This window comes from Strix uralensis, chromosome Z (genome assembly GCF_047716275.1).
Source record: "Strix uralensis isolate ZFMK-TIS-50842 chromosome Z, bStrUra1, whole genome shotgun sequence".
NCBI classification, from domain to species: Eukaryota; Metazoa; Chordata; class Aves; order Strigiformes; family Strigidae; genus Strix; species Strix uralensis.
In genome coordinates, this window is record NC_134012.1 from 84,215,206 (window position 1) to 84,240,020 (window position 24,815).

General features: G+C 38.5%; 1 protein-coding gene across 3 annotated transcripts in view; it reads left to right on the plus strand.

Annotated features, from left to right (window-relative positions):
• EMB (embigin) overlaps nt 1-24,439 on the plus strand; it is a 28,651-nt gene extending 4,212 nt beyond the window's left edge. The window contains exons 2-11 of one of the 3 annotated variants that reach the window (XM_074856297.1): nt 1,005-1,091; nt 3,269-3,358; nt 4,615-4,704; nt 6,931-7,105; nt 8,281-8,369; nt 14,719-14,846; nt 16,012-16,294; nt 16,679-16,712; nt 18,650-18,723; nt 19,946-24,439. In XM_074856297.1, coding sequence (XP_074712398.1) covers nt 1,005-1,091; nt 3,269-3,358; nt 4,615-4,704; nt 6,931-7,105; nt 8,281-8,369; nt 14,719-14,846; nt 16,012-16,294; nt 16,679-16,712; nt 18,650-18,707 — 1,034 coding nt within the window. In that variant the 3' untranslated portion in view covers nt 18,708-18,723; nt 19,946-24,439. The remainder of the gene's footprint in view (nt 1-1,004; nt 1,092-3,268; nt 3,359-4,614; nt 4,705-6,930; nt 7,106-8,280; nt 8,370-14,718; nt 14,847-16,011; nt 16,295-16,678; nt 16,713-18,649; nt 18,724-19,945) is intronic. The other 2 variants (XM_074856299.1, XM_074856298.1) reach the window with 2 other exon arrangements.
• Nucleotides 24,440-24,815: the final 376 nt, after the last annotated feature.

Genomic DNA, 24,815 nt, shown 5'->3' on the forward strand with positions numbered 1-24,815 from the left:
GCTTGTTGCTGTTATTAGATGTCCAGCAGAGTTTATTACCCCTCCCAGACTTTAATTACAACTGCAAAACACATGTCCTTTTTTCCCTGTGCAACTACTGGCCAAATCACTTAAGCTACTAATGTGAGAGTGATCTGAGTCTGAGGAAGTGCATTATACTGCTATGGCAATAGAAGATGTTCTGGAATACCTAAGCATGTGAAGATAAAGTGTTTACTGTACATTAACTAGTTCTGCCACCCAAATGTGAGAACAGAAGGGAAGTAGCAAACATCTCCATTATTATAAAACATCTAGGGACCTTGAATTCTTAATAGAAGAGTGACACAGCAACATATTCAAACTAAGCAAGTCTGCCTCTCATCCTGCTGTCCTTTCTCCAGTCAAGAACATAAAGCAAAAACTGTATTATAGGAGTAGAATCAGATTTGCAATGGTGTTAAGGAAAATGGAAACAGTCATTATTATTACTTGAAGTCAGTTTGACACAGATACCTTTTGTTTTGCTCACTAAGGTGATCGTAGGAAAGAAGGTTGTTCACTGCATCACAAAACAGGGTAGACATGTAAGGTTGTAATGAGTTCCTTACTTTATTAGTGAATCTGTTAATCTATATTTCAAAATAATCAATGTCAATGTCATAAGCTGTGGTGGTGTAAGACCACAAACAAGACAGGATTTGTGCACAGGTTCAAGTTTATTGATCTGCTGCAATATTCTGATGAATGGCTTTGCATGACTACAGGAAAATATCTGTATACAGAAATTAGAGGTCAAATAATACTGCCTCTGTTCTTTAACCTTTTCTTGCCTAAAGTAAGCTAAAGAACTAATGAAAAGTAATTCTTGTACATTTTGGCTATATATGCTCAGAACTTGAGGAAAAATGGAGGTAGTAGGCTGAGGTGAGGAGATTCTGTTTGAATTCTTTTAATGAACTAGATACTTCTAACTCAGTTCAGTTGAGAGAATAAAGTTTCTTTAAACCCTTTTTTCTTTTTAGATCCAACTATGACAACACAGGATGTCAATAAGTCTCAGGCAAACTTTTTGACTAAGATGCAAGCTGGACTTAATGAGTCATCTCCTGGTAATTGTTTTATTTCAGTACACCTAAATCTATAATACTTTTTCTTAGTGATACTGAGTTACCATGTAGACTTTACATTTTCATATTAAAGTCTTGAAATAAGATTGTGACTTTTGAGATGGAACAGAAGTACATAATCTAGGCCTTTTAAAGTCACCACAAGTCCTCAAGTGTCACAGGCATCCCAAGGACTGCTTATGACAAGTGTCATAAGCATCCCAAGGACTGAAAAAGCTATGCAACTGATGGTTGTGTGACCTGTTGTCTTTAGGCATATATGCCATAAAAGCAGGCAGTGACACTGGAGAGAGGACAAATCCCAAACTAGAACCATTGTGGAAGGTTCTGTTCTAGCACTTACAACTTCGTGTGAAGACGACTCCTTATGTTCATGTATTAGTGAGAGGTATAATAATGCCCGTGCATCACTGTCTGCTAGCTCTTTTTTTTTTAATTATGGATGTGTCAAAACCTTCTGTTGCCCCCACAATTTATTTACCATATTCTGGACCTTAATAGTTTTGATAGGGACTAGAGAATAAGTTCCATGCAGAAGAAACCAATGATTGCTGATTCTACCTGTCCTTGCTCCATAAGGATCAGAGAGGCAGGAATTCAGCAGTGTACCAAAGCTCATGTTGATTAGTGCAAATCAAACATGGGCTAAGTTATATTTATACATGAACTTAAGCAAGTTCTGACAAGCTATTCTGTCTCCAATTTTGTCACTGGAGATTATAATGCTATTTACCTGAGCTTTTTAGCACAATGTGAGAACGAGAGTGCAATAGCTAATAGATTCAATAACTCTTTTCATACATAAACACACATATACATATGAGCTAAAATGTACAAAGTATTTTGTATAATATGACCTCACCTGACTATTTTCATTTAATACGTGAATTGAGGAAGAGAGTCAGTATGAGGATCCTATTAGTGTGCAAGACATTTTAAAGGTCCTCTACTTTTTTGTGGATGGATAACAACAACCTTATGAATTGGCACTGGTGGCTTTTGAATGCATCATCATGAGGATTTCAGTAAAAAAACAGGTGATGCGTATACTAGACTGACTATATAAACTCAGGTGATCCATGACAACCTTGGCATGCTGTCAAGGTGATTGCACACACAGGAATATTCTCCAGAACTCTTTCAGCCTTCACATGAGATTTCAGGGGTAAACACTTGGACTAGTTTGTTTTTCCATTAGGTGGAGATCAAGGCTTGCTTATGCTCTTGTCTAGAGGAATAAGACTTACTGTCTAGTGCTCGGAAACAGCTTTAACTTTTTTGCTTAAAAAGCCATTTTGGACTAGTAGTTAAGATTGACCAGTCTACTGTCAACAACCACCAAAACTAGCCTGAAGCTCTGTTCTTTCACGTTGTCCACCTTAATATACAGGTTTATTGTTACTTAAACAGGTTGAAGGATAACGGAAGGTATGACAGTGCAGATGGAACAAGCCAGGCAAAAGGCTGATTGCCAATGGCAAAGCATTCCTTGTGTTGTGAGCTAACATGTTCATAAAATAACCACTGCTTTACAGAATGGGCCAGTAACTTGGAAGGCATGTGGTACCTCTGCTTATGCTTCCTCAGAGACCTTTAGAGGTTAAACCAGTAGCAGGGACCTCCTTCAGTACAGCCAGATTCTCTCAACTGTAGCTGAGAGGCATGTGTTTAAGAACTTCAAAGTTCAGTATTTTGTGCAGGAAAAGAGGAGTAATTCTGAGAAGATCTAGGCCTTCAGAGATACTATTTCTACTGCTCAGTGATCAACTCTGCCACCCAGTGCTTCTCTTGGTGAGAAGACTGATGCTGTAGCCCAATTTCTGTTTTCCCAACTGTGAATGGGAAAGTTTTCAATCCATGGACAGGAGAGAATTCCTTCTACAAATATTCTTCTACAAAAACTAGAATGGTTTTCTCCTATAGTGCTGTATGATAAAGCAGATTCACTTTGTAATTACTGTTTATGTCTTTCTGAAATGCATTATAAAATAACTGAATAAAATTACTTTGCTAGCATGTAAAACATGTGGCTTAAAACATTTCGTGTATTATATATATAGTGGTGGTGGGTGGTGGAAATATCTTTCTTTTTCTAACCACTAAATTGAAAAAAAAAAAAAATTAACTTTCTGTAACAGGTTTGTTTTTTCACCTTTCAGAGCACATGATGGCTACACAAACTGTCAACCAGCAAACTCAGGGGAGCCCTTCAGATCATTTGACACTTGGGCATAATATCTCTACACCTGGTAAAAGCAATCTACATGCTGTCTTCCACTTAAATTGTTAAATTTCGGTTACCTAAGGTTTTACCTTTATATTTTTTAGTTAAGCTGTTATGGAGGATTTATGCTGATTAATTAAGACAAACAATTTGATGTTTAAAGCTGTATAGAAAGTAACTGTGGAAACTGAAAAAATTGCTGTAACTATTGAATAGACCTTTCCTTGAAGCATAATTTCTAATGTCTTCTCCTATAGTGTGCTTCAGGTTACTAGGACCTTGTATGCAGATAGTACCATAGTAGTGAAGTAATGATGTGTGTAGATGTGGGTGATGTGTCCATAGCTGGGTAACATCCATTGTTAAAGCTGTAGCTTGTTAATTGGCTTTCTTGCTCTATTCTTGAAATGCACAGAGCTTGAGAACAAGTACAGTGGTGGAACAGACTGTTTATGCTTACAGTTGCCTGCCTGACAGCTGTACCAAGCTTTGTAGAGCTTTATAGAGGTAGTCTCTGAATAGTATGTTACCCATAGCAGTACAGAAAAGGATTTTGCTGGCCATGTTAAACCCTTTAAATGTAGTTTTACCTCACAGAAGGAAAGGATTGTATTGTAGTCAGTCAGATGATGGTCAATATTGATATTCTTTGTGTGTAGAAGGGTATTGCCTGCAGTATAACAGGAGTTTTGTGGAGAAGTGACCATGTTCCAGTGGAGCACAGGGCATTCTTGCCTCTCTATTCATTAGAGTTGCATCTAGATTAGATAGTCTACCTCTGGCTTTCTGGCTGTGTTGTTAAATTGTAGTAGCTTTGGTAATGGCAGTGTTTTGTCCTTCTGTTTATTCTTTTTTGTTTTCCTAAAGCTTACTACTTTTCCAAGCTCTACTTAAACACTGGTGTAGTCCTATACAGTTTTAGGATCCACCTGTAAGGTAACGTGACTCTTTGAATCAGACCGAAGTAGATAGTTATGACCTCTTTAGAGTATGGACATTCACAATTACAATTATATATTATATAGTTATATTAAAGCTAGAAACTATCTTCTAAAATGACATAACTACTATAATAGCGACGACACAATACTGCTGCTTTAAGATTCTGGCTGTTAACACATAAGGTATATGAAAGGATCTCCATAGTAGTCAGCATTTGGCAAGGTCCTCTTTTCCACTAAGATTACTACGAAAAACAATTGCAATACCACATTGACACTCTGTGTGATGACCTTTATAGGATCATAATATATCACTTTGCTTCCCCCCCAACTTTGTTAGGTCCAGATCTTGCAACAAAAGTGTTCAAGCAGGCAAGTGGAGGGAATGTGTCTGATGCCACTTTTGTGGAGTATGAGGTACTCCTACCTGGTGAGTGTTATTTGTTGAATGTTGAATGCCTAAGATTATACACAATGAGTTTGTATGAGTTGTAGAAGTATCTAGGATGGCAACTTCTTGGTAAAGTTAAGATGCTCGCTGTGAGCATGTGATGAGCTCAGTAAAAGCAAAGATGAATAAGTTCATGCTATTGAGCATTGTGTTCTAATGGCTATTTTGCAGTTGGAATGAGATTTTTTTTTATTAAAACCACAAGTGAAAACAACTCCTAGCAATCTGTTCCCCCAAATCAACTGTAAGTGACAGTTTCTTTGCACTAGTGAATCTGCTTGGAGAGACCAACTAAGCTAGAGTTCTTGTTAACCAGCAGGTGTTGGTCAGCTTTGCAGCATTACAGGAGTTAAAGTGTGGAGAAAAGGCAAGATAAGCCTCTTCCTGAAGTAGATGTGAAGTTCCCAGTTGCCACATAATAATTTATAACTAATTTCTAGGACAACTGGAAAAACTGATTAACTATAACCTCTCAATTGGACGATATCAGTTAGAACTCCTTTGCAAAGTACTGGTATGCTATTTTAAGGATGTAATTGGACAGTATTTATGCTGTGTTTTCTTCTAGTGGGAAACTTAAGGTAGGGTCTATTTCTTTTTCTGGTACATGTACTCTTGGTACAGAGATGCCTCAGATATCAGTCTTGCTAGCGGTTAATCTTCAACAGCGTAGGGTTTTCATGTTCCATTAATTTAAGTGTGGATTTTTAAAATCTCAAAAGATACAGATTCTATCTTTTGCCAGTGTAACTAATCTGACTATAGGACTTTTGCTATTGGGAAAACAATTCCATTTGTAAAATCACTTTGATCATAAACTTCAACAAGGTGAGTTATGCTTGGCTCACTTATTGAGTGTAATGGCTCTAATAAATAAGTTGCGGTAACTGACTTTGCTCTGCTATGAAAGATTGAGGTGTTCCCCTCTAACTCCAGTTCAATAGATCTGTAATATTTTGACTGTGACTTAAGAGTTCTGGGCATGCTGTTCTGCAGGCTGTAAATGTCTCTGCCAGACCCAGTGAAGTTCAAATATTCTGTGGGGATATCTGGTGCTTCCACTTCAGCCAGATTTTGCCGCTTCTTAGGTACGACTTGTGTTGCTAAGTCAGTGAGTCGTACCTTAAAACTGCCTTTTCTCTCAGAATGTGAGCTGTGAAATACAGTTGCACTTCTTTGATCATCAAGTACTACATGATAGGTCTATGATTGAGGTGAGGCCTGGAATAAATTTGCATGGAGTGTTCAGATGGACTAACCACAGCTGTATCTAGAAGGCATGAAAGAAAAGGCCAATTATGAAATAAAATGTCAGTGCTGTCGGGTACAAAGTCAGAGGTGGTTTATTTTTAAAAGCCTGTTTGTATGGATCACAGAAGATATTTGCTGTTGAAACCTACTTTTTAGAGACACTCATTTTATGCTTATGAAGCTTGTTAAAAGCAAAAAAGTGTCAGTTTTTTCTACTATAATGAAATGTTTTCACATTGTACTTCTACTGGCTTGCCACTAGGAAGGTGAAGGCAGCCATAAATGGGTTTGAAGATGATTTAGTTTCAAGTTGAGTAGCTGTAGCATGGCAGGCCAGATCCAACGATGTCAAAGTTGTGAAGTTGATAAAATCCACTAGCAACAGGACATTACCTATTATCTTACAGTATCATAAAAATCTGCAGCTGGCTAAAACTTCTATGCTTATAGATATTTACAAGTCTAACTCTTTCTGATATTAATATAAATCTTTATATACTTACTAATATTTTAATGCAATAAATCCTGCTTTTATAATACCTAATGTGAAGTCAAAAGGGAACTTTAAACTGAGAGCAGACATTGTTCCCCCTGGTTAGAGCTAAGTACTTAATATGTTTTGGTTAGAGTTAAATTATGTAGAAGTGTAAGTCTGTCTTGCTTTCAGTGAACTGAATATCTGTGTTTTTGTATTAGAGCCTGCTAGGAAGTTTACCTACAGAATGGAGTGACTGTGTCATTTTTGTAATGGATGTGTATCATAACGCAGTTATGGCTTAAGAAAATTACTGTCAAACACTGATTGTCTGATTTTGCAGTTGTTTTACCCTGAAAAATATAACAGCAGCGCAATGTATCCACTTGTAATCCTGCATATTTTAAACACAATCTTTGAATCTCTTCTTCCTCCAGAATGAAGAAATATTTTTCGTAAACAATTTCTTAAACTTTCAGGTGTTTCTGGTACTTCTGTGGAAAAAAATATCACTTTGGACCGTGGAACTAGAATTGAACTTTCATGCAGATTGGACAATAAATATTCTCATTTGAAAAGTCTTCAAGTGACTTGGAAGAGGGGAAATGAAACAGTCAGACACATCAATAAAACTGAAACCAGCTGGAGTATCCAGTAAGTAGCATTCTTTACAGTTTGATTTGCAGGCTCTAATGATTTATCACATGCATATACGCTGCTCAACACTAGTTATGTATATATTTGAAAAGAGCTAAATGTGACTAATATATGCCTGTAATCGACATATTGAAGCTGGAGGAGAGGAGAAAGGTTACAGTTGCCTTGAGCCTGGAGAGAAGAGCTCCTCTTCTTCCTGTAGTGCTGGAGAAGCAAGGTTTTTTCAAGACAAGAATAAGGACACAGTTCTTTCAGGTCCAGTAATTCTGTTCAGTAAGTGAAGTAGTAACCTCAGTCTGAGATGGCTAAAATACCTGTTTCTTTATCCATGTTCTCTTTTCCACCTCAGTGCTGCTTTGTAGAAGTCTGAAAAACATCAATGGCCATTTTTTTTCTTCATAATTAGCAAAAGAGAGAACAAATTAGCTTTACAGTAAAGGTGTTTTGGGTTGTTTTAAAGGTTTTAACTCTTTCACACCTCTACAGAGACTTATGTAGAAATTTTTCTTCATTTGATACAATTTACTATTGGACTTCTAAAAATCTGTAAATGGGATAATTTTAACCAGGTTGTCTCTGGTTGATTTCTATATAGCTTTAGTTTCTAACATCAAAATGTTACAAAATGTGATGAAAATGTACTTTTTTTGCCTCTCGATATACACAAACACAACCATGTAAATCTTTTTCAAAGTGCTTGTGAAATGTATAGTTTGCCAGCAGAGAAGATGCTGGGCTTTGTTAGATGGCAACTCTTTAAAACTGTTCTGTGTTGAAGATATGTTAGCCATTGACTGACTGGCTTTAGAAAGAGCAAACTATTTAAATAATCTCAAGTCCTACATATGATATGCTATATAGTTTGCATGGTGAACCCATGTCTGATTCGGTAACCTGTAGATCATACTGCTTAAAGATGTTTGGCCTTCTATGAGCAACAAGGGTGAAAATGATGTTTATGTTCCCAGGTGTGCTTGTGCTCTTTTTTGAAAAATGTCATGCTGTTTCTACATTGCACTAAACCCAAATCCTAGTGTTTCAGCAATGGATGTCTCTGCTCTACTCTTAATCTCTTCTGGTTTCTTTAGAATGCTAGTTAACAGTCAGTGATAGTTGTAGGACAAAAACAAATACAAGCGAAAAAAGCAAATTGGTGAAACTTTTTTTTTAAGATTGAGGATCTCGGATAACAGTAAGCTGGGAAGTTACAGTTGTACTGTGAAAGGTGAAGAAGAAATCAGCGCTATATTTCATTTACAAGGTAATTGTATTTAATTTTAATTTTGTTTTAAATTTTTGCTTCACTTGACCATTGAAAAACTGTATTAATGTGGTTTCTGGCTAGTGTGGGAATTGCAACTTAATTTGATAAGCAGTGACTAACGTGGTCAAGCTAAGTGAGAATCACTATCAGTGGCATTTCTGTAGCATGGAGGGAAGAAGAATTTTGAAGCAAAACCAGCCTTTTTAACAAAACTTGCTAACAACCAAAAGAGCATATAAGCCTACTCTTTTCCTAAACGAGTGTTACAAAGGCTCTCAAACCACCAACCACCAAAAATTAAATTTATTAACACAGTTAACTAGCTCTCCATAAATTACAGGTTCGAATGTCTGTGAGAGGAGAACAAAACAACTTTCTAGGGTTTAAGGGCAACCCAAAACGCAGAACAAAGCCCCACTCCCTAGGGTTTAACAGCAACCCAAAACGCTTTCACTCACCTGACAACTGAGGGCTCTCAACCTCGGACCTGCTCAGGGCAGCATCCTGACCCAAGGCCCCTCAAGGAGTTTCCTTGGGCAGCGTCCTGACCCAAGGGGAGAGTCCTTGGCCGGCCGCAGCATGCTGCTCCAGGGGACAAGCGCAAAATGGCTCCCCAGGGGACTCCATTTATACCCAGGCTGAATCTGATCTGTAGTCAATAGCGGCTTCCATTGGCCAAAGGCTCCAATTACCGTGAAGCCCTGAGAACAAAGGCAGCCAGGAGCTGCTGCACTTCAGCAGCCAAGAAGCTCTGCTTTCATTGGGTGGATGCACCTGCCACAATGAATAACTGGTTTCTCCTTACCTCTTCTTCCCTACAGCAGGAATGAATACGAATCACTTTCTGGGGGGTCGGAGGAAAGGATGGTGTCTCAGATAAATTCTTCAAAAAAGCAGAGCCAATGACTTCAAAGTTTGGCCTGAGATTTGGTGTTACAAGAGGAAAGTGATTGGTAGAATGGAGGCAGGTTTTTGAACAAATTCAGTTGTATTTCTGAAACACCAAATTATTGCTTTAGTGCACCTTTCATTCCATATAATAAGAGCAGTTATATTCAGGGTTAGTGTGCCTCACTGGGTAGTATGAGTGCCCTTTCTTCTGTTCTGTATTCTCTTCTCCAGTAATGTTGACCCTGACTGTAGTAGGTGAAATCCAGTTGAATGGAAGACGTGGAAATGAAACAAATACAAGCTGTTGAGAACCTTCATCTGTAATGAGAGCTATTCCCTTCTCTATTCCCACAGAATCATTAAGGTTGGAAAAGACCTTGAATATCATCCAGTCCAACAATTAACCAAACACTGACCATTCTCAACTACACCATATCCCTAAGCGCTATGTCAAGCCAACTCTTAAACACCTCCAGGGATGGGGACTCCACCACCTCCCTGGGCAGCCCATTCCAATGCCTAACAACCTGTTCTGTAAAGAAATACTTCCTAATATCCAGTCTCAATGTTCCCTTGAGGTGCAACTTGAGGCCATTACCTCTTGTCCTGTTGCTTGTTACTTGGTTAAAGAGACTCATCCCCAGCTCTCTGCAACCTCCTTTCAGGCAGTTGTAGAGGGCGATGAGGTCTCCCCTCAGCCTCCTCTTCTCCAGACTAAACAACCCCAGTTCCCTCAGCTGCTCCTTGTACGACATGTGCTCCAGACCCTTCACTATCTTCGTTGCCCTTCTCTGGACACGCTCGAGTAATTCAGTGTCCTTTTTGTAGTGAGGGGCCCAAAACTGAACACAGGAATCGAGGTGCGGCCTCACCAGTGCTGAGTCCAGGGGTAAGATCCCTTCCCTGTCCCTGCTGGCCATGCTGCTGCTGATACAAGCCAGGATGCCATTGGCCTTCTTGGCCACCTGGGCACACTGCTGGCTCATGTTCAGCCAGCTGTCAATCAACACCCCCAGGTCCCTCTCTGAATGGCAGCTCTCCAGCCACTCCTCCCCAAGCCTGTAGCGCTGCTGGGGGTTGTTGTGGCCCAAGTGCAGCACCCGGCATTTGGCCTTACTGAAACTCCTCCAGTTGGCCTTAGCCCATCGCTCCAGCCTGTCCAGATCTCTCTGCAGAGCCTCCCTACCCTTGAGCAGATCAACACTCCCACCCAACTTGGTGTCATCTGCAAACTTCCTGAGGGTGCACTTGATCCCCTCGTCTAGATCATCAATGAAGATGTTAAACAAGAGTGGCCCCAAAACTGAGCCCTGGGGGACACCACTCGTGACCAGCTGCCAACTGGATTTAACTCTGTTCACCACAAGTCTTTGGGCCCGGTCATCCAGCCAGTTTTTTACCCAGCAAAGCATGTGCCCATGCAAGCCACGAGCAGCCAGTTTCACCAGGAGAATGCTGTGGGAAATGGTGTCAAAGGCCTTACTGAAGTCAAGGTAAACAACATCCACAGCCTCTTCCTCACCCAATAAGCAGGTCGCCCTTTTGTAGAAGGAGATCAGGTTTGTCAAGCAGGACCTGCCTTTCATAATGGTTGTCCTGCATGTGTTGTATGATGGTACTCAGGATGAGCTGCTCCATCAGCTTCCCGGGCACCGATGTCAAGCTGACAGGCCTGTAATTTCCCGCATCATCCTTCTGACCCTTCTTATATATGGGTGTCACACTGGCCAATTTCCAATCTGTCGGGACCTCCCCGGTCAGCCAGGACTGCTGGTAAATGATGGAAAGTGGCTTGGCAAGCACCCCAGCCAGCTCCTTCAGCACCCTCGGGTGTATCCCATCCGGTCCCATAGACTTGTGTGTGTCTATGTGATGCAGTAGGTCACTGACTATCTCCTCCTGGAATGTAGGGGGGTCGTTCTCTCAGTCTGTCTTCTGCCTGAGGAGGCTGGATTCCCTCAGTACAACTAGTTTTGCTATTAAAGACTGAGGCAAAGAAGGCATTAAGCACCTCAGCCTTTTCCTCATCACTTATGTTTCCTCCTGCATCTAGCAGGGGATGGAGGCTCTCCCTGGTCTTTCTTTTGCTGTTGACATAGAAACATTTCTTGTTATCTTTGACTGCTGAAGCCAGATTAATTTCCAGCTGGGCTTTAGACCTCCTGATTTCCACCCTGCATAGCCTCACAGCATCTTTGTAATCACTGTGACTTGCTAGTCCCTTCTTCCAAAGGCTGTAAACTCCCCTTTTCTCCCTGAGTTGCAGTCAAAGCTCCCTGTTTAGCCAGGGTGGTCTTCTCTGTCACTGGCTTCTCTTAGAACACCTGGGGACAGCCTGCTCCTGAGCCATTAAGACTTTCTTCTTAGAGAGTGCCCAGCCTTCCTGGACCCCTATATCCTTCAGGATCATCTCCCAAGGGATTCTGTCAAGCAGGTGCCTAAACAAGACTAAGTCAGCTCTTTAGAAGTCCAGGATGTCAGTTCTGCTGCCCCCTCTCCTGACCTCTTTAAGAATAGAGAACTATTATTTCATGGTCATCCACCAGTCCTTCTCTGTTCACAAAGAGGAGATCCAGCAGGGCACCTTCTCTGGTCGGTTCACTCACCAGCTGCGTGAGGAAGTAGTTTCCCACACATTCCAGGAATATCTGGGACTGGTCCTGCTCTGCTGTGTTTATTTCCAGCTGATGTCTGGGAAGTTAAAGTCTCCCACAAGAACAAGGGCAAGCGATCATGAGATTTCTCCTAAGTGCCTATAGATTATTTCATATACCTCTCTGTCCTGGTTGGGTGGCCTATAGTAGACTCCTACTACAACATCTGCCCTGTTGTCTTTCCCCCTGATTCTAACGCGAAGACACTCTACTCTGTCTTCACTACACTTGTACTCAAAGCAATCATAACAGTCCCTAACATACAGCACCACCCCACTGCCTCTTCTTCCTTGTCTATCCCTCCTAAAGAGCTTGTAGCCATCAGCTGGCACACTCCAGTCATGGCAGACTTCCCACCATGTTTCTGTAATAGCCACTACATCATAATTTTCCTGTTTCATCATGGCTTCAAGCTCCCCCTGTTTGTTATCCATGCTGTGTGCATTGGTATACATGCACTTCAGATGGACTGATGTACCCAGCACCTTTTCACATTTTGAGGTCCTAAGTCCGGCCTGACCTTTCACAGGTGTTACCACACATACTGATCCATCAACATCCCTTGCATCTTTGTTGTGCTGCATGTCTCCATCCCTTACTTCCACTGGGATAGCAGTGTGAGAATCATCGCTGGCACAACAGCCCAGAAACTCTGGTAATCACCATCTGGTAACCACCATTTGAATGTTATGGAGAGCATGGCAAAGTTTTGATCTGTGGAAGTTCCACAGACTGCGATATATATGAAAGATTCAACCTGAAAACAGGCTCCTTAAAAACCTTACATCTTCAAATAACTACCGTGATCTCAGCTGAACTAACCAGCAGGGCTTTGTAATTCCCAGTGATGTGAGCTGCCTTTGTGCAGTGGGATATCTGGTCATATGACTTGAGGAGATGTGTATGTTCAAATCTTGAATAGTGATGTTGATACCTGCTTTCAAACCTTCAACCAGGGGAGATGAGCTTGCAAGACTGAAAACAGAAAATTGTAGTTTATTCAGACCTTTTAATCTCTAAAAATGATTATGTTTTGTTTTTGTCTACATGTGGGTAAGGTTTAGTTGAATGGCTACCCAAGTCTGTTTAGATTCAAAAAAGTCAAAGGACACCCTATTCTTTTGAAAGCATACAGTAACTATTTCAGTAAGGGCAGGAATGACTCAATAGGGAAGTCATCTTTTCCAGAACAGTGCATAGGAGTGGTTGATTTATTACAAGAAGGAGGGAGAATTGCTTCACAATGGTTGAATGCTGCCTCTTCTGATGCCATAAAAGGTACTGGCTTGATGCTTTTTAAGATTAATGCAAGAGTGAAGGAAATGAGAAAGAGGAGTCCTTGAATCTTCTAGTCAATAATGCAGAGAGAACAATTCTCAAACTGAAAGATGAGTAATGCATTGGTATAGGCTCAGTGGCTAAAGTCATCACTGCTGTAACTAACTGCAATAGCTTTTCCACTAGGCAGTTAGGCTTTATTGGATGTGTCACCCCTCCTCCTAATCCCCCATATTCTGGCATGGCATAACCCTGCAGATTTTGAGGAGTTAAGTTTTTACCCAGGTCTGCAGAAAACAATGGGATGCTTGTAGGAAGTTCAAATTATTAAACATGGAGATTATTCATGGGTATTTTTAAATGGTGTGAAGTCTTCTAATAGTGATATTAAAGGGTAGAACAGATTAATTTGTGTTTGCCCTTTGTTCAGGGATCCTGAAGCAGCTGTCCAGGTACATGCACTGTGAAACAACTCTGGTCTTTAAACCAGTGTGGAAATCTGACTGGTATAAATGCTGGTGCAATCATCTGTCTGTTTATCTCTTCAGCAGGTTTTTTTCTGTGCAGTAGCAGTGTTTTGTCACCAAATTCTGGGTGATCTACTTGCAAAAATACCTGGGACAAAGCATGTTATTTCCTTGCATGCATTCAGGATTCTGTTACCCATTCTGTTAGAGCCAGATCCCAGAACTCATGATGGATATTCATGTCCTTAATCATGGCAAATGTGTTCACATGTGTTGCTGGTATGCCTATAGCTGTGCTATGCTACTGATCAGCATGCCTAAATTTTTTTGGCTACTACATAAACCTGTAGTGCTGGGTATAAGGGTTTTTGTTTTCACATGTTCCAATTTTTTTTCAACCTGCTTTTGTTTTTCTTATGTTTATACCAAATTGTTCCATCATAACTCCTGAAAGCAAATTCTTGGCCTGTTTGGTCTACTGTGACCAGTATAATTTAAAAGATGTACTGGATCTTTAATTACAAGATGGAGCAATGAAACTTGGAGTAAAACTTAAAATAGATGGATCTGAGGAAAACATGCTGGTAAACAGTCTAATAAAGAAGAGGAGAAGGAGGCAGGGGAAATACATGATGTATATACTCAGCTCTATCTGTGGGATGCTGCAATATATTCAACAGCCTTTTTTGGGCTTTTACTTTTGGAAGGCTGTGGGGCATCTGCACTTACAATGACTGAGACAAGTAGCTCTAAAGTTATAAATTTCTATGTCTTATTTCTTGTGACCATGTTCTGTCCTTAACAAGATTGGACCCAAAGTCCTTTTTATTGGCATGCACACAAGTCATTACTTCGGCTCAGAAAATATTTGTAACTACAAATCTCCCTCAATCTGTGGTTTTGTCTTAATTACAAAAGAAGTTTTAAGAAGTTTTTTTTAAGGGAAAAGGAAGTGAATAGTCTATAAATATATATCTAAATAGGTTTTATCTTTTTGTAATACTGTAATTAAAACCTGTAGCTCTCACTTGATGAACTTCTCCTACTTCTTTTTAGTACCGAAAATTGAAGGAAAAGAAAAACCCATCGTCAGTTATGAAGGAGATACAGCTGTAATGATTTGTAAAAGTTTTGGCTATACTCCCATAGCTTGGACCTGGTATATGACCAATGGAAGTGAACAGGTAAGGTTTCCATCTGTTGGCCAAGCAAAACAACGTGGCAAAACCAAGTACAGACACTTTGTAAAATATATTGATTTTTCACTGTTGGCTCTACAAATTGCATTTCCTTTAAAGTTAATGTAAATCTCTGTACATGGAAAAAATATGTGGTATTTAGAAGTATTAATTCTTACAGGGATGCAGTTTTTGTTCTTATTTGTATGATGTCTCTTTTCCAGAAAGTCCCCGCCATACATACTCTTACAGCCCAGATCAGAGTAAAACAAATTAGGCGAGTCTTGAGATACTTGTTTTAGTGATGTTAGTGATGGTTATATTTCTCAAATCTTACTACTTGATACCAAAAAAAAAAAAAATATCTTATAACAGGACACTCTTTTAAAGACATGTAGGGTATTGGATGCTTGAGGAAGAACAGGAGCATGTCCCTTTTCTTCCTCCTCCAGGTGGAGAGTAATTCTGTATTTCCCAACCTGTATGACTTCTCTGGGGCATTGGACCTGAAGGAGGTCATCCCGTTCTGGAGACTGCTGTGCCACTTGACTCTGAAGGAGCTGAAATCACTTCAGCTCTTGCCTTAAACACTGTGAGGAGAATCTTGCTCAGCAGTTTCCCTTCTTCACATACCCACCTTTCAGGATCCCCCTTAGCCTTGGAAGCATAGTCACTTTGTTCTAGCCCTTTTCTGTGGAAAGCACTGTCAACTGAGAGGAAGTAAATAGATCTGTCTCCTCTATACTCCTGTAGCACTGACTTGTGAGACTACCAACATATTTCCCAGTGAAGCAGCATTCCCAGTTCAACTTTGTTGAAAGCTGTATGCTTTGTGCCTTGATGAAACCTGGACATTAGATCCTGAAAACTGAGACTGCCTTGGAGTGGAGAGTCAATAGTCAAGGGTACCTTTTATCTGGTCTTAGACTAAAACAAGTCAGACAACTTGCTCACTAAAAGTGCATATTTTTTTCCACTGAATGTAAAGAGAACCAGGGTGGCCAGCTAGGATAAATCCTTCCTTTGGAGGTAAACTGAACATGCTTCACAAATGCCACTTGTTCTTAATTCATTTTACATCTCTCTATATAAACGTGTCTGTTGATAATATAAATAATTTGATTAAACACTTTCTCATTGCATTAATAAGACTTGTATTTTTAATTTTCAGATTGCCATTAATGACACTTTGCTGGCAAACAAGTATGTAATTCATAGAATATCTGCCAATGTAACCCATATGAAGATACTGAAGCTCACCAAAGAAGACAATGGTGTATATTGGTGTGAAGCTGCTTTTGAATTGGGGAAAAGTAAAGGAAAGCTGAAGCTTAAAGTTCTGTCCTTCATGGTGCCTCTCAAACCCTTTCTAGCAATTGTGGCTGAAGTTGTTATTTTAGTAACTATTATTTTCCTTTATGAGATGTATTCAAAAAAGAAAGAGAAGAGTGCAGGTAAGTAATTTTTCAGTCTTTTCTAGCTTTCCGTTGAAATTGAAGCCAAAGGTAGAAAGGTATGACCCATAGCACTCCATGTATGAAGTTTACTGTGATTTTTCACATCTGTATTTTTTCTGATAAAATACATTCTTCTAGAAAACTGTATTTTAGATTTTTAAATCTCTTCTGTGAGTCTTGAATTCAGTTATAAGGTGTTTTCAATAAGCAATACTTTCACATAAAGGGTTTGATACAGTCCTTAACGAAAAAATAAGTTTGTTTATAATTATATATTATATATATATTATAACTATATATATTATAAATAATAGAATTAAACAGAACTTTTCTAGTGTTTGTTAAATTGAGACCTTATGTAGTCTTCTTTCTGTTACGCAGAAGCTGAAAAAGAATTTGACCAAATTGAGCAACTGTAAGTAAAGAATTTGTATACTTTAGTTAAATATTTACTCTTTTGCATATTAGTGTGTTGTATAAAATTATACCTTGTTGTTGACCGAACTGGTAAGGGGTAATGATGAATGTGAAAGTACAGTTTATTCCTTTCCTTATGACTACTTAATTCCAGTGTGCAGAGTGCTGTTTTCTACCTGACACTTAATTTTGGTGTTTGGAAGATACTTCACTTTTTTGAGAGCACCACGTGTCCTCGTTATAAACTCATTCTAAAAGGCTGTAAGGAAAACCACTTGCAGGTGGAAATTTTACAAAAGAGGCCTTCAAATTTTTCTCATATGTATTTTATTTGTCCGTATTAACATACATTTCTCTCACTTGCATGTTGTCAAAGCCCTAATTGTCCTAGGTAAGCCTGTGGTTTCTGGGGTGTTGGGAGCTGGTGGTGTTGGCCATTTTGGTGGTAACTCCAACCTTTCTTGGGGGACCTCTCACTGTGCTGATGGCTTGAGCTCCCTGGGCACAGGAGTGGCTGCACTGCTGGAGCTGGAGGAGCAGGTGTAGGCACTTCTGTTGCTGTTCTACTGCTTGAGGGCTGGTGCTCCGGTGCTGGCTCCCCTCTGCCTTAGGATGATACATTTCTAAAAGCTTGCTAAAATAAGCTATGCTTCTCTCCCATCCTTTGAAGGCCAGTCACTTTATTTGTCCTGTTACCTTCCCTTCTAAGATGCAGCCTAGCAGTTCATCTTTTTAGATGTGTGCAATCTACTCCATTTTTCTTCCCATCAGTCTCTTCTCCCCTCCTTTTTTGTCTGAGTAATGCTGTTTTTCCTTCTTTGAATTTCTTGCTGCAGTGACCTTTGTTTCCCTGTGTTGTATTCACTTTCCTATTCCTTTTTCCAGTGCTAGCTGAAAAGATATTTTAGTGCTTTTCCTCTTATCTAAACAGCTTTAAAGCTGTAATTCAATTATACTATAAAGTGGGGATATGTCTTGGAGGTATAGTATGCTATTATACTCCTTAGTGTTTGGGGATATGTCTTGGGTTGAAAATTGAATAATTGCCCTTGTTGCACAGCCCTGCTTCTTATAAACGTGCTGAAACTGTATTGCAATAGGATTGTAATGCAGTGTAGTGCACTCAAATGATTTAATACTTGATGAGATGTGGGATGTGGTTTTGATCAGCTGCTTGGTCCTTACTTTGAAATTCTTAGATAAACACATATGAGGAAAAATCTGTTAAACCATGTACTTCTTGCCTGATTTTAATAACTGAAAGTTATTTCAGCTACTGGCTGTTCAGAAGATAGATTTGTGTACCAGGGAGAATGGCTCCAAAGGAACGTTTCTGGTCTGTTATGTCAAGTGATGACTAATACAGCTGAACTTGGTTGATGAGACTATAATTAAAATGTCTCAGCCAACAAGGTATTAGGTGGGAGGCTAGTGATTCAGAAACAGAATTGTTTAGCAAGATAATTGTTAATTCAAGTCTTGACTGTGACCAACACCATATAGCTACTTGTAGGTATGCCGGAAGGAGCAATCATATGAGTGTTTTAGCCCATGCTCTGAGGATGTTGAGCTGTATATTGCTTGTATATTATTTGAGCATTCACTTTATCTACAAATCCTATACACTGAATGAAATGATAGTATGGCAGTCATTTCCAGGAATAATAGCACTGTTATAACTTCTGCCCAGAACTCTGTGGAATTTTTGAGGGGGATTGAGTTGAGCTGAAAGACTTCTTGGCTGAAAGATTTCAAAAGTCAGTATTTTGGTTGCTTAAATTTTGTTTAATCTTCTTTTTTCTTATAATGTTACATGCTAAAAGAGAAAATCAAACACATTTTATAAGTACTATGGTTGGGTTGTGGTCCTGGAATGACTGTGCTAATCCTATACTTAAAAGTTGAGTTTTGGAATTCAACCTTTCTTTCTTACAGTAAATCAGAAGAAAGCAATGGTCTGGAAAACAGCAGTGCTAGGCACAGGAAAATTTAATCTGGTTCCTAAAAAGGTAAGAAAAAGATGAAACAGACCAGAGTTTACTTTTTGCTTGAGCAGCCTAACAAACAAATCCACTGTGCCAACACAATCTTTTTTCAGTGTGAGAACAACATAGTAATAGAACCATTGTTTAGATAAAACAATATATAATCATTCATGATGTAATATCAGCAAGAAAGTGAGTCCTTTTAACTCAAATGTTGTCATCAGTGTGGTTTAATAGTTCTGTTCACCCATGCAGTCCTTAAAATAGGACCCAAATTAACCTGCTTGATTGCTCAACTCCTGATGATGAAACCTTTCTGTGAATGCCTGAGTAGGTGCTGAGGTGCATAGGAATTTCTGATGTATCCAAAATCCTGCTCTTTCAGACTGTATTTTGGGTGTCGAGTGAGTTTATGAAGGAAGGACGCAAGTGTAATAACAAGTGTGGAATGTGACAGTACCAAAGATGTGAAACAAGGGATTATAGGCCTCTAGGAAAGAAGACAGAGCTTAATAGGTGGTGACTGAAAGGATTAGTGGTAGAAGGAAGCAGATGACATGTAGCCCTGTGGGAGCTATATAATAAACTTCCTTGTTCTCTGCCCTCTTTACAGTCTAATTACGGGCTGCTTCCTCTTATGCCAGCTGGAAATGTTGGGCAGAGGATGGTCTTGTCAGTTGAGAACCAGTCCTACACACTAGCTATTTCCCCTTGCATCCCCTTGCATACTCACCCTCTGCATCTGTCACCCCAATCTCATGTCAAGATGGGAGGTGTGAGTGACTTTGCATTCATGTCACTGCTGGTACTGTTTTTCCTCATCACAAGCCATCTACCTGAAGGAGAATTGTTTCCATACCATGTGTTTTAAAGAACAGAAAGAAGAGGTATCAGGTAAAGTTCACATAAAGAGAATAACAAATCAGAAAACAATCAAGAACAAATACTTTCCAAGAGTATATTGTTTCTTCTGTTTCCTGCATGTTATTGTACTTGTTGATTGCTGTGACTTAGGTTCCTGAGGATTTATCCCATATTAGACCTAAGGTCTCATTCTTGTAAAGTCCTCTTGGCACATGACACTCAGTGAATCACTAAGTTCAGATTTGCAAATCGGACCATTCGAAAAAATTGTAAAATGTAAACTGGATTGAAGTTTATTTTCAGACAAATAATGGAAAATATTAAGCAGCAAAATAGTAGAATATGTGTTTTAAGGAAATGTATTTATTCTCTTTTAATTCAGGAGATTTAAGGCAACAGAAGTGGAAATCATCACAAAGCTACAGAAGATGTATGCAGCTATGCATTTTAAACATCCACTATGCTTCCACGTAAACTCCTCTACACTTATGAGAAGATGCTTTTGAAATAACTGTGAAACTGCTTATTTTATACAGATGATAATGTATTCTGATGTACTGCATTTAGACCTTTGTCTGTAACATTGTTTGTCATTTTGCTACTAAAAGATGTTTTTTATGTGGTCAGGCTTTCTGTTGTTCTGTGACTGGTCTGTTTGATTTTTATGTCCTAAATTGGAAATAACCTTGCATTCACTGAACAAACAGGTAATATAGGATGGGCCTATTATCTAAGTGTTATAAAGCTGGACTTGCAAGATCAAAAAAGTATTTCCACCAAAGAAAATGCCTTTTACTAGCCAATGAAGCAAATGTGACACAGCTATTTTTACCAAAGAAATTATCAAAGGGAAGTCTTTATCATGATTTAACTGAAACATTAACAGTTTTGCAATTTACTCTGAACAGTAATATGTCTTCATTTTAACTTTTTTTAGCTTAATTTAAATGAGAAAGAAATATAGGTATATTCTGAATACTTAAGAATTTTCTTAAAATGTCCTGCCATATGTCTGTGCTACTATACTGTATAGATAGGCTAAACACTTAAATACTGTAGAGATTAGATTTCAGCAGTATTTCAGAGTAGATGAAAGAAGCAAAAGGGATACAGTACCATACCAGAATATAACTGAAGTAATTCCTTACACTTGCACAAATTACTGCAGGATCTGAGGGCTGCAAAACCAGTTTTGAACTTGGAGTTTATACAGAACACAAACTTCACAAGTATACCCATATGGTTCTTATCATATCTTGTCTAGTTAGTAGTTTTACTACTTGAGCATACTGTATTGTTGCTTAAACACCTCTCAGAGCACAGAGGTCATCTTGAGCAGCTAAAATTTTCAGGGTAATAGGATAAAGCAACATGAATACCACTAGTTCTCTTATATGTAAAATAACAGCAGTGTAACAAGGACTTATGATATTGCCTTAGAAGAGCTAGTTGTCATAATTTAAATGTACCATTTAGTTATATTATGCATTCAGCAATTGAAAAATGTGTAGCTAATAGAAAAACTGTTGATTGCATTAGTTGCCTTACTTGCTAATGCAAAAGAAAAATAAAACTTCCATTTTAAGAAAGAGGAAAGTAAAGTCTTCAAAAGAATTTCTTCTCAGCAAAAATGTAAGGAAAAAACAGGCAGCATTTGCAAACTGCCTAGGGAAGCAAAAGGAAGAAACATCTAAATAGCATTCCTCACGCTGGTCATTTCTCTTTGAACGTAGATAAAGGAATACAGAAAAATAGATTTAATTTCCTTCCTTTATTTTTCTGTTTTACTGTTCTTATGGCTTTCTGATATTTTCAAATCCTAGTATTGGCTGTTTTGTTGGAGGTGGGGGGCAAAATCCAGTCTGATCTATGCTTTTTTGGTTTTTATAGTTTATTTTGCAGGTTTAACAACTGCAAGTTAAAGTCCAAATAAAAAAAAATGGGAAGTTATAAGCATTAAGTGATTGACTGTAAGAGCTGAAGACTGATAAAGATTTCCCTTACTAAGATACTGTATTTATTGTATTTTGCCTTGGTGTTTCTATGCACTATGAAAACCAGAATGCAATTACAGGTTTTTATATGAATTTATCACTGATATAACACCATTTTTGTTGTAGCAAGTAAATGTTTGCAGTTTAAAAATTTACTTCTGTATATTAATTGTTTGAAACATACCATTTTACTATTTGTAGAAAATAGATTTTTTTTTTTTTTGGTAGGAAATTCAGTAGTAAAATAAGTAAACTTATAGATCTAAGAATTAGATTCTGAATAAAGCAGAATTAATATATTTTTGCAACAAAAAGGAGGCCAGGTACTATCTGGAAAAAAGCCCACCTTTTAATCGGAAGTGGTAACAACTTACTTCCACCTTCACTGAGCATTCCTGCCTGATCTTGAAATTACGGTATGAAGTCTTGGCCAACATGGGTGAGTTACATGAATGGATACTTTTTTTTGGTGTTAGCAAACAAGGGCCACACTGAAGGCAGTCAGAAACTGGAGAACTTGGATTAAGCATGGATTGTTAGATCCATGATGTGTTTCTCCTATGAGGACTGTATTAGAATTCGGTCATATTGGCTTCTTTAACTGTTGTTTTGTCTTGACCTACCTCTAGCATGTTCTGCTTGCCAAGCCTGAAAAGAGTTTGGGGTTTAGGTTGGAAAGTAGGTTTTTCATCTTGGTAGGTGGTTTTATTCCTTTCCTTGTATGTCTGCCTAGGTTCAAACTTTCTTGGGTTCCCCTACAGAAGGGAATAATAAATAATATTAAATGATAAGTATTAAATTGGCATAATTAACAGTCATAACTTCAAAGGCATAAACCCTACTTTTTTAGTACAGATATCACATAAGAAACTCTGGAAATCTAGAAATGTATATTTTTGAAAAATGTGTGTTGTAAATGTTCAAAACACTCCTACTGCAGTTGCTTTGTGTATCTGTTTTATTATGCAAACATAGCCTTAAATAGAACAAAAATATGGCAACTTTAAAAAACCAGAACTGTAGGCAATGATATTTTTTACCTCATTCAAGCCAAGAGATACCAAATGAGAGCCAAAACAGTTCTGAGGATACTTCTTCAAACAGCAGTTACAGCTAAGTGTAAGGATCCACAAAAATAGTTTTAATAATAAACATTAATCTATAATAATTGGTTTCTATGGGTAGGCAGTCTAACTATTATATTGGTTTGGCAGATCTTGTCTTCCAAGATCAAATCTTTGTTTTCTTGCAAAAGGTGATATGTTGCTGCTTTCTATACCAACAAAAGTCTTATCAGTTTCTTAGAGGAAGATTAAAGTCTGCAAAAGAATCCTGAAGGGCTCTTTCCTATCGTTTCAAACTGGTCACTGCAAATTCCTCCTTTCCATAGGTCCAAAGTAGACACAAGCAGCTGTGAGACCAAATTCTTAGTGAAGATTGACAAATATTAGAAGAGTTTCCAAACTGTGAGCTCAGATAGAACTGTAGGAATATTTCTTTAGGATGGAAACCTAAGAATTACTCAGTAGTGGGCCAAGATAATTCAGTGGTTAGCTATAGGTCGTTTGACACACAGTCCTGAGGAAGAGTGGAAAAACCCATTAGTATTGATGTTGATACTGAAATCAGCATCCATGTGCCTCTGTTTTTCAGCCAAAGAAAGTGAGTTTTACAGTCTGACCTTAAATTTGCCCTCAAAACTTTTCAGTGCTGACTACTGAGCAATTAAAATTATGAAGAAACTGATCAGTGTTTTCATTGTGGGGGGAGTTTTTCAGTTGAGTGGTCCTCTTAAGTGTTGAGCTACCCAGCATGTGCAGGCTGACCACAATTAGCCACATCATGTTGCAGTTCTAGTTGGGAGCTCCCCAAAAGTAGGAAGGCGCAAGGATTGAGGAAGAAACCAGTTGAGAATGGTTGTAGGGATGTGGGAAGGACCTGCCAGTATTCCAAAGGGGTCCTGAGGGACAGACAGCGGGTGCTGAGATGATATGACCAGGGAAGATGGAGTGCAAATCTTCAGGAGAAAACACTTTCATAGCTGTGCCATTCAGGGTGTTTGCGTAGGAAGTTCTGTACAGTGGTTGAAAACAATCTGCCATTGCTAAGTACTTGCACAGGTGAAAATACAAAGCCAAGTGATATGTTTCATAAGAGTCAGAAGTTACATACTTGGAAAATTTTTCTCCACTGATTTTAAATAGTTTTGCAGTCTTGTTACTTTATTATGCCATATATTGCATGAAACAATTCTTCATGAGAAAATTAAACTCTTCAAGTTGTCTAAATTTACTGTTGATAACTGAGTTCATTTTTGTAGTTGAATTTTATATGACTTCAAACTTGTAGTGTTTGTTCCACCTTAGCCAGAATGATTGTTTTTCTTCCATACAAAGACTTCATCACACTTGTTTTTCCATTCAGCCTTTTATTTAACCGAAGAAAGATTTTTGTTCTTTATTATTAGGGTAATATTTCCATCAACTGACTTCCTGAATTATTTTCAAATTGACATTGAAAGTTATGTAACAGTGCCTTGAAGGAAATAATTTGTTTACTGTAGCTAAGTTCATTTTTCTCTTCTGCAATATGTTTGTTAAAAGTTTCAGAGGAAACTTGCAGCAAAATCTATTTTTCTAATGAAAGACTACTAAGCCTAATGCTTATGTCGTGCTTGCCTTATTTTACATCCTGATTTTATACTGTGCTCACTCAACTGTTTTCTTGTTTTGCTTGGGTAGTAAGATGTATACAGACAATGGAATAGCCTCTGTATATTTGATGTATATGAAATAACAAGGAGAGTAGTTATGAGTAGTGTGAATTGATAATATTGTACTTGCAAATAGTTCCAATAAATTTAACCATGAAGAATCCATAAAGTGAAGAGTGAACTTATGCCTGGTGTCATAGAGAAACTAAACCAGACTCTCTCATTTCTTTTTATTTGTCTATACCCACAGATCTTAATTTAGACCTAAACTGCTCGTTTGCTTGAGTACCAAACTGCCTTTACTCAGATTTGTAACCTTATAGATAGAAAATGCCAAAGATAAAGTGATGTCCTGGTGTTATAAATGACTGGAATCCGATTTTTATAAAAAGCATACAATTTTATTTGAGTTCAATCAATTTAGGCTGAGAAGCAATAAGCAAAGCAGCGCTGGGTGCGCGGAGAGTCTCTCTTGGCTCTGCCACAATGCACACCGAGTTCTGAAAGCAGTGTCTTGACCAATCTCCTTTTGCCAGATAGTCGTC